Source organism: Sardina pilchardus, chromosome 21 (genome assembly GCF_963854185.1).
Source record: "Sardina pilchardus chromosome 21, fSarPil1.1, whole genome shotgun sequence".
Taxonomy (NCBI): Eukaryota; Metazoa; Chordata; class Actinopteri; order Clupeiformes; family Clupeidae; genus Sardina; species Sardina pilchardus.
Genome location: NC_085014.1, coordinates 12,646,489 through 12,656,488, shown reverse-complemented (window position 1 = coordinate 12,656,488; position 10,000 = coordinate 12,646,489). Strand labels below are relative to the sequence as shown.

The 10,000-nt window shown below is 47.5% G+C and overlaps 1 protein-coding gene across 2 annotated transcripts in view; it reads right to left on the bottom strand.

Annotated features, from left to right (window-relative positions):
- The window catches only part of gabrb2a (gamma-aminobutyric acid type A receptor subunit beta2a), a 35,179-nt gene that overhangs the window by 18,790 nt on the left and 6,389 nt on the right, over positions 1–10,000 (bottom strand). For both annotated transcript variants that reach the window (XM_062525119.1, XM_062525120.1), the window contains exon 4: positions 5,414–5,634. In XM_062525119.1, coding sequence (XP_062381103.1) covers positions 5,414–5,634 — 221 coding nt within the window. The remainder of the gene's footprint in view (positions 1–5,413; positions 5,635–10,000) is intronic.

The window sequence follows — 10,000 nt, the reverse complement described above, 5'->3', positions numbered from 1 at the left end:
AATAATCACAGTTGCACAGGAAGCGCAGGGGAAATGTGGAAATCAGGCCAAGATGGCAGGGGTAAAAATAACAGCCTATTTATAGGTGCCGATGACGGCGTCATCATCATCATCATCATCATCATCATCACGGAGATTGGTAGCTGCTAGAAAGACATCTGATGGAGAGAGAGTCCTACGGTGCGCTCACAGGTCTGTCTCACCTGTGGTGCTTTAAGAGGCAACAGGACTCCCCGCTCTACCCGAAATACACAACAAGTACCGCACACAAACAAGCCCATCCCAACCACATTTTGTACAAAAGAAACCAAAATGCTTTTTTTTTCTTTTTCAAATGAATGTGAAATGTGAAACAGCAAAAAACAATCGAATGATTAGCTACGACAGCAAAGAGCAAGTCAGATAGGCAAAGACACAGGCAGAGAGAGAGAGAGAGAGGGAGAGAGAGAGAGAGAGAGAGACGAGAGAGACTGCCTCTACCCTCCCACTACAAAAACATGCGTAGCTCCCTGCCAGCCTCTCGCGCTCGCTCTCTCCGTAGCCGTAGAAACAGCAGCAGCTGCTGCTAGCGGAGGTAGCACACGTCCCCTCCTGCCTCTTCACTCGGGTGGTCACGATCTCGCTCTCTCTCCTCTTCTCTCCTCTCTTCACTCTCTTCTCCTCTCCTCTCTTCATTCTCTCCCCTCTTCTCTCTCTTCTCCTCTCCTCTTCTCTCTCTTCATTCTCTCCCCTCTTCACTCTCTTCTCCTCTCCTCTTCTCTCTCTTCACTCTCTTCTCCTCTCCTCTCTCCCCTCTTCTCTCCTCTCTTCATTCTCTTCTCTCCTCCTCTCCCCTTTTCTCCCTCTTCTCCTCTCCCCTCTCTCTTCACTCTCTCCCCTCTTCTCTTCTCTCTTCTCCTCTCTCTTTCCCTTCCCCTATCTCTCTCCTCTCCTCTACTCTCTCTTTCTCTCCTCATTCTCTTTCCTTTCCTCTTCTCTTTGCTTTATCTTTTCCCTCCTCCATCTCTCTCTCCTCTCCCTCTCCCTCTCCCTGGCCTTCTGCTTACTGGCTGACAGGTAGTCACCAGTTTTTCAGAGAAAGGATCTGGGTATGGTCCAGCAGTCAGGAAGATGTGGTCGAGGTCCAGTCCAGGTCTATAGGATCTTACTGGGCTCAATGGTGCCTTTTTACTCGGCACCATGCATGCTAGCCCCCCCCCCCCCCCCCCCCAAACACACACACACACACACACACACACACACACACACACACCCCACAACACACACACACACACACCCCTCCCTCTCTCTGTCTGCTGGCCGTCTGCTCCTCTCCTGCCTGACCCGTGCCCGGGCTGCCACACTGTTTTTCTCTTAAGCATATTGCAGCACAGGGGTGGGGTGGAGGTTCGGGTCAGTGAGAATCAAATGCTCACTGTGCATGCGTGTGTGTGTGTGTGTGTGTGTGTGTGTGTGTGTGTGTGTGTGTGTGTGTGTGTGTGTGTTGTGTGTGTATGTGTGTGTGTGTGTGTGGTAAGAGAGAGAGAGAGAGAGAGAGAGAGAGAGAGAGAGTGTCTCTGTCTGTTTGTATTTTCATATCCCCAGACTGGTTTCAAAACTAATGGGAGCCCACCCCCCAAACACACCTTTACCTCTCACCCTCCCTCTTTGTCCATCCATCTCTCTCTCTCATTCTCTCTCCCTCTCTCTCATTCTCTTTCTCCTCTCTCTATCTCCTTCTCTCTCTCCCACTCCCTCGCTCACGGTTCATGTGAGGCTTGGGTCTAGACCCCTGGGCGTGATGTGCACCTTTATTCCCAATGACCTTGTTTACTGAGGCTTGTGCTGCAACACACCACAAAGGTCTCCTGACTAAATTTCATTAGGAGGGAGCGCATTTGAGCTCAAAGAGAAAGAGAGAGAGAAAGAGAGAGAGAGATAGAGAGAAAGAGAGAGAGGGGGAAAGAAGGAGAGAGAAAAACAACAGGAGAGGCACATTGTGACAGAACATTACTCCGAGCTACAGCAATCTCCAGTGGAGTGAATTACCAACAACGGCAGGTAAGGCCATCCTTTATGAGGATAGTCATAATATCCACAGCCATACAACAGATGCAAATCTGCCCTCATAAATATACATTGAATATGAATTTTTAACACTGTCACAGCTTACATGGCTGACGAATGGGCAGGATGTCATTTGCGCTGGCACCTAAAAGTGGGAACTGGCGTGCTCAGAGGACGGGGAGCCGATTGTGGAGTGCAGTGGTTCGGAAACGAAAAAACAGCCAAGCTAAAGTCTTTCACACAAAGGTCATGGCGGACTGAGAAAGTCATGCATTCGGGAAAAAACATGTTTCAGATGGTCAAATATTGTGTCTGGCAACATGTCACAATATCAAATATCACTGACTCAACACGCTCTCCAAAAACAAAAACTCTCCCCGTCTGTCTCACCCTCCCTTCCTCCCTCTCTTCCTCCCTCTCTCTTCTCCTCTCTCACAGATTCTCTTCCTCCCTCTCTCTCTCTCTCTCTCTCTCTCTCTCTCTCTCTCTCTCTCTCTCTCACACACACACACACACAGAAATGAGCCACAACATTTTTTACTTAAAACCAATGTCAAATAATACCAAGTTGACGACTGCTGACAGGGAGAAAGAGAGACAGAGAGATAAGAGAGAGAGAAGAGAGAGAGAGAGAGAGAGAGAGAGAAACAAACAACAACAAAAAAAAACAATCATTGATTTAAAAACTAAACCCCTTTGCCTTGAGGTGGTCTCAGTAAGCCCCCTATTGACAACGCAGGCGATAAAACGGGAACGTCGAGGGGTATTGAATTCCCTCCTGCTCCCCTCAGCGGATCTCCCCACTCGTAGCGACGCCTGTCATCATCCACACACTATTTCGGAACGCCGCTGTGGTATTCTCCCTCCTCGACAATAGAAGATGGCCTCCTTAATGGCGTAAGAATATGGTATTACACAAAAGGAGTTTGCGAAGGGGGGGGGCTAAAAATAGCCACTGCTTTCGCACTTGCTTGGGCTTGTCTTTGGACGTCCAAATCAAAGCGAGCCAACACGCTTATCCCCAGATGAATCTTTAATGGTTGCGTCTTCTCTCCACCACCCCCCCTTTCCCTCTCTCAATGCAACGTCCTCTCAGAGGCAATAAAATCGTAATAATTCAAAAAAAAAAATCTGTGTAATTATTTGTACAGAATCAAGAACTTGAACTTCAGCTTGAATCAATTTCAGTTGAAATTCTCTCTCCTCTCCCACCTCAGACATGTGATATCCCTCCTTATCCACAACAAGCATTATCCCCTTCACTCAAAAACAAACACACACGCTCACACATACATATATATACACACACACAAGCACACACACACACACACACACACACACACTAACATTCACACACACACACACACACACACACACACACACACACACACACACAAAAACAACCGATAAAAACAGACCAAACACCCACTGATAAAACATCCACAGCCACACATCTCCAGTGCTGGCCATCTAAGTAAGTGGGCACTCAGTGAGTGAGTGTGTGTGTGTGTGTGTGTGTGTGTGTGTGTGTGTGTGTGTGTGTGTGTGTGTGTGTGTGTGTGTGTGTGTGTGTGTGTGTGTGTGATCCGCCTGACCCCGGCTGCAGTCCCAGTCCCTGCTCCTGGGCTCCTGTAGGCCTGAGTGCTCAGCCGATGCATTTAGAAGGCTGGATGGATAATCAGATCTCCCTGCCTCTCGCTGATAGCCCGGCTGTGCTCTAACTGACAGTTGGGAACACTGTTGTAATTTTCTGCCTCTCCTGGTAATCGAAGGCCCGGCTTTGGCAGGCTTAGGGGAAGGGGAAGAGGTACGGTAAAGGGGGGTGGGGGGTGGGGGGGGGGGGGGGGTTACGGGGTGTCGGAATGGTGCACACAAGGAATGCAGACAACCCCGCCCCTCCCCCTTGTCTTTCCTCTATTCTATCCTTCATTTCCTCTATTCTATCCATCCTTTCCTTTTCTTCATCCTCCTCATCCAGCCCCACCGACTCAGAATCCACTCTTCACCCTTTCAGCGCACATGCCAGCGTTGACCGACACAACCCCGGCTGAGTGCTCTAATACACTCCTCTCCCTGCACACACACACACACACACACGCACACACACGCACACACACACACACACACACACACACACACACAAACACACACACACACACACACACACATACACACACACGCACACACACACACACACACACACACACACACACACACGCACACACATCTCTGCTTCCCTCTCTCCCCTTCCTCGGGAGTTCTCCTCCACCCCATAAAAGCATGCCTTGTGGCCGGGGCAGCCCCCCCAACCCGCTTGCACGCAAGAGTTAGCTCTTGAATTGCAAAAAAAAAAAAAAACAGAGAGAGAAAAAGATAACAGAAAAAAAGGGATATGAAAAATCCTACAGCATCCTACGGGGCCCCTCACTGTCAGTGAGCTGTTGACTGAAAGGGGAGGATCGCAGAGCACCAGCTCTCAGTGACCTCTCCCGGTGGCGGCAGCATTCCGCGCACACCAGAGTGGAGTGGAACACGGAACACAGAGCGTGGAACGTGGAACGTGGAACGTGGAACGTGAAACCGCTGTCTGGGCGCCTCATGTCAGCCCTTGCTCCCGAGCACCCCTCCCACCCCCCTCCCACCCCCCTTCACAAGTGCACCCTGTTTCCCGCCATTCTCTCGTTATGTAAAGATATACATGTTGGCTTATGTAATTGGCCACTTACATAATGAAGCGTTAGAAATTACATTTATTGATTTTTTTGCGGCATAACAACGACGATTTATCTGTGGCTCTGCAGATCCCTACATTTTTTAGAGCATTCTGATGGGGAAAGCTGACGGGCTCGGAGAGAGAAGAGAGAGAGAGAGAGAAGAAGACAGAAAGAACAGGAGAGAGAGAAGAAGAAAAAAAGTGATGCAGCGATACTGAGCGATGGAATTAGCAACGATAATCTCACGCCCCTAAATATAGACATGATGTGGTCTCGTTTGAACAGATACAATATACTGACGGGTAAACACAAACACACACACACACACACACACACACACACACACGCACACACACGCATGTGTGCTCATGCACACACATACATCTCTCACACACACACACACACACACACACACTTCCCACACACATTCACACCTACATGTGTATTGTGTACACACTGAGTCCATTTCATTCAATCACTTACTCCCAAACAACTGGACTTCTTTCTCTCCCTCACTGTGCCACTGACCCCATCCACACTGCCCATAAATCACTGCCCAATGGCAGCTATTGATCACAGATACCTCTTACTCGGAGACAATAAAGATGTCAAAAATTCCAGCAACATTTTCTTTCTTTTTTTTTTTTTCTTACCTCAATCCATAAAGAACGGTTCCATCCGGATGTAGACGAATCATCCTATTCTTGACAGTGACTCCGTGCACAAAGGACTTCTTGTCGTTGAGGAAGTACGTATCCGGGACCCAAAGCTGGTCGGCCACACGGTTATCCAGCGTGAGGTTGAGAGGAATCTCGGTGTAAGACAAGCGCTTGTCTCGCCACGCTTGCTGGAAGTACATGGTCAAGGTGTAGTCCTGAGGAAATGGAAAAACAGTTTGCGTAAAAAAATAATAATAATGGAAAGTCCACGAGAATGTCGATGCTGCTTGGATGGTTAACAGCATCTGTCAACTTGATTAAAGCCACACATTTCTACGTCTATGGTCTCTTGGAGTCAAATTGATAAGGACTGTAAAATAAGGGGCCTCTGTACAGACCAAGAATATAACATTCACCAGCGGTGTAAAATCACAAGTATATTTACAGAGGGATTTCTCCATTCCCAAAGCCATGTTTGAGGGGAACGTGTTTTATGAGATTCAGTTTCTAACAGTTTTGGAGACATATTATCACATGAGATCAGACCCACAATAATGGAATAATGTATCATATATGTTATAACTACACTTAAGTTGACCATCAAACCTGTCAAGGGACAAAAGATGGCAATTAGCCTTATGGCTATAATCTTGTATATTCTGCATTTGTCTCAAATGTTATTAATATATGCTGTCCCTTTGTTAAATAAATAAACTTCAAACTTCAAGTATTCTCCTTCCATTTCAAAATAGACTTCATTTGAAAATGCACAAGTTTCATGTCCTTATTTCACCAGGGGAGAGGGGGGTATTAGATTTGTGTTTGGGGGCAGAGTCCAGCCCTGTCTCACTGTCTCCAGCAATGACCTGAAGAGGAATTCCAAAACACCTGCTAACGTCTTGTGACAAAAATATCTTTCCACTTGATAGGGGTTACTCGTGGCCACTAAGAGGGACAATGAGTGCCTTCTGCAAGGGCCCCAGCTGTGCCACTCGCCCCTGTCTCGTCTGGGAGAGCATGTTCCAAGCACAGCGTGAGCTCATGAGTACAACTTTCTCTCCCTCTCTCTCTCTCTCTCTCTCTCTCTCTCTCTCTCTCTCTCTCTCTCTCTCTCTCTCTCTCTTTCCACACACACACACACACACACACACACACATATATATTCATTCACTCATATGCACACAAACACACACAACATACTCACTCACTCACTCACTCACTCACTCAACACACACACACACACACCCAGACACACACTATCATACGCATACGCACACACACACACACACATGCTTTCTGCTTCCTCCCAGTACGCACTCCCTATTCCTGTGCACACACAAACACACTCACACACACTCACTGACACATACACACTCACACACATGCTTTCTGCTTCCTCTCAGTACGCACTCCCTATTCCTGTGCACACACAAACACACTCACTCACACACACACTCACACACATGCTTTCTGCTTCCTCTCAGTACGCACTCCCTATTCCTGTGCACACACAAACACACTCACTCACACACATGCTTTCTGCCTCCTCTCAGTACGCACTCCCTATCCCTGTGCACTCAGAAACACACTCACACACACACAAACACACTCACTCACACACACACACACACATGCTATCTGCCTCCTCTCAGTACGCACTCCCTATTCCTGTGCACTCCCACGCACCTCTGCTCATGAACGTACACACAGACCCACATACGTGCATGTGCACATGCTCAGACACACATTTCTATGTACATTTACACAGATACGAACACACAGATGGAACACACACACACACACACACACACACACACACACTAATAAGCTTACTTGTGTTCTCAAAGATGGATCTTTGGTAGTTCAGGATATTTAGTTATGATCTCATTTTTGTTCAATCATGTTGCAATATCATGACAGATATTTTGCCGAAAACAGAATCACTTTCAAAATCATATATCAATATCAAAATCTGTACCTCGGCCCCAAACACCAAGATAGTCTTGTGAGAGAAGCAGACGAGGCAATATTGACATGTTTAGCAAAAACTGAGGATGATTTGTGACCCTGTGGAGATTCCTCTCACACCAAAGGACATCATTTGGTCCATACAGAAGTCTGATATACAGGCCACTTGGAGCCTAAATCTTTCCTTTGAATCTCATTGTTGCCTAGGAGACACTAAGGACAAGATAAGATCTCGTTTTAGATTTTTGGACATATGGATACACACACACACACACACAAACACAGCACAAACTCATAGCTCAAGAGACAAAAATATAGATGTACACACACAAATAAAACTCAAATAAACCAAAAGATCCAATGATGACTGGAAGCAGTAACATCCATGTAAACATGGATCGCAGGTTTAGATCTGAACAACAACAAATCGCTGAAAATGAAATGAATAAAAGAATGAATTTGTTAAATAAATAAACACCAACCCCTCGCCTCCGCCCTCCGCTCTCTTGTCCCACTCCATTTTTCCAGCTCTTTTGTTTTTGCTGAAGCGAGGGAGGCATTTGGCTAGGGGGCATAATCCAAATCAGCCTCTCAGAATTCCCACAGACCACTGGCTCTCATCACTCTGTCTTCAGAGATGTGAGGGCATCCCACACACACACACACACACACACACACACACACACACACACACAAACACAAACACTCACCACACATACGTAAAGCACACAAATATGTTGAACATGCAAACATGCTAAACCTGAGGCATATGCTACACACAAAGTTGATGTGATGATATACACTAGCACATGCACACACAGGTGTGAGCATATAAATAAGTACTGTATGGCCGTAAATAAAGCAAATATGTATATGTTTATATGCATTCATATATGTACACATACACAAACATATAGAAAAAGTATGGCTTACATACAGAGATATGGAAGAAACATGCACATTTTATGCACTTTATACAGTACATGTAAATACTACTACAGTATTTATCACATATAGCCAACCAACATGCGCGCGCACACACACACACACACACACACACACACACACACACACACATCCACACACACACACACACACACACACACACACACACACACACACACACACACACACACACACACACACACACACACACACACACACACACACACACACACACACACACACACACACACTGGCATCCTGAGGTAGATAGGGCGCAGTTTTGCCCGAGGTGCCTCGGCTGACGCCGGAGGCTGTGGTGTCAGTGCTGGCGGCCCTGCAGACTCCTCGGCGGGAGCGCAGCGCTACGCTGGGGCTACTGAGGAGAGGACGGAGGAGGAGGAGGAGGAGGAGGAGGGAGGGAGAGGGAGAGGAGGAGGAGGAAGAGGAGGAGGAGGAAGAGGAAGACGAGGAGGAGGAGGAAGAGGAAGAGGAGGGAGGAGGAGGAGGAGGAAGGGGAAGAGGAGGGAGGAGGAAGAGGAAGAGGAAGAGGAAGAGGAAGAGGAAGAGGAGGGAGGAGGAGGAGCGGAAAAGCCTTCAATCTGAATGAGTCAGGCTGTGGCCGCACTGCCTGCCTCCGTAATGGGACACTTAAGCCGGGGGGAGCGGTGGCCCAGAAGCGCTCTGAGGGGGAAAATGGACGGTCTGTTGGGAGTGATCCACCCACCCAGCCCCCCTCCCCAGCCCCCTCGACCACCACCACTGCCACCACCACCATCAGCACCGCCACCAAGTTCCTCGTGAAATTATTTTTACGTCCGAGTATGTGATGCACGTGGGGTAAAAATACATAGAAATCCAAGTATAGTAAGAACTGAGGGCCAATACGCTGTCCCGACTCTCTCACACACACACACACACACACACTCATATGTGTTGTGTACATATATACTGTGTATTTTCATGGCATTCAAAGCGATCTTAATACTGAACCTGTATAGAAAATCAAGGGCACACACAGCACTGTTTGCATCGCTACCCAAGCTGTGCCGCTTCATTCATTTGCATCTGAGGGACAAATAAAATAAATAGTTGCTTTGCACATGAACACAAGCTGTGTGTGTTTTCCCCCCTTTTCTTTCTTTCCCCCTGTTTTTTTTTTCTTTTTTCTTTCTGGGTGCAGATGCCAAGCTGGAGTGCATGGAACACCTGGGCCAGAAACTTGCCTCCTGGCTTTGGTGCAAAATGTAAGCATAATTACTATGGCCACAGATGGTAACAGATGTCTCTTTGGGCTCTGTTTGCTCTGCTTTGACATCAATGGATTTCAAACACAGACAGAAAAACACACATACACACACACACATACGCTCGCTCGCGTGTGCGTGCGCGCACGTGCATGCGCGTGGCTTCTGCGAGCTCCTACGAAAACCAAAGGCCAAGGGACCAAGGGATGAGTCTCCACACACACACACACACGCACACACACACACACACACGCACACACACACACACACACACACACACACACACACACACACACACGCACACACACACACACACACGCACACACACACACACACACACACACACACACGCATACATGTACACACACACATACATGTACACATACACATGTACATAAACACACACATACTTTTCTCCAACGCC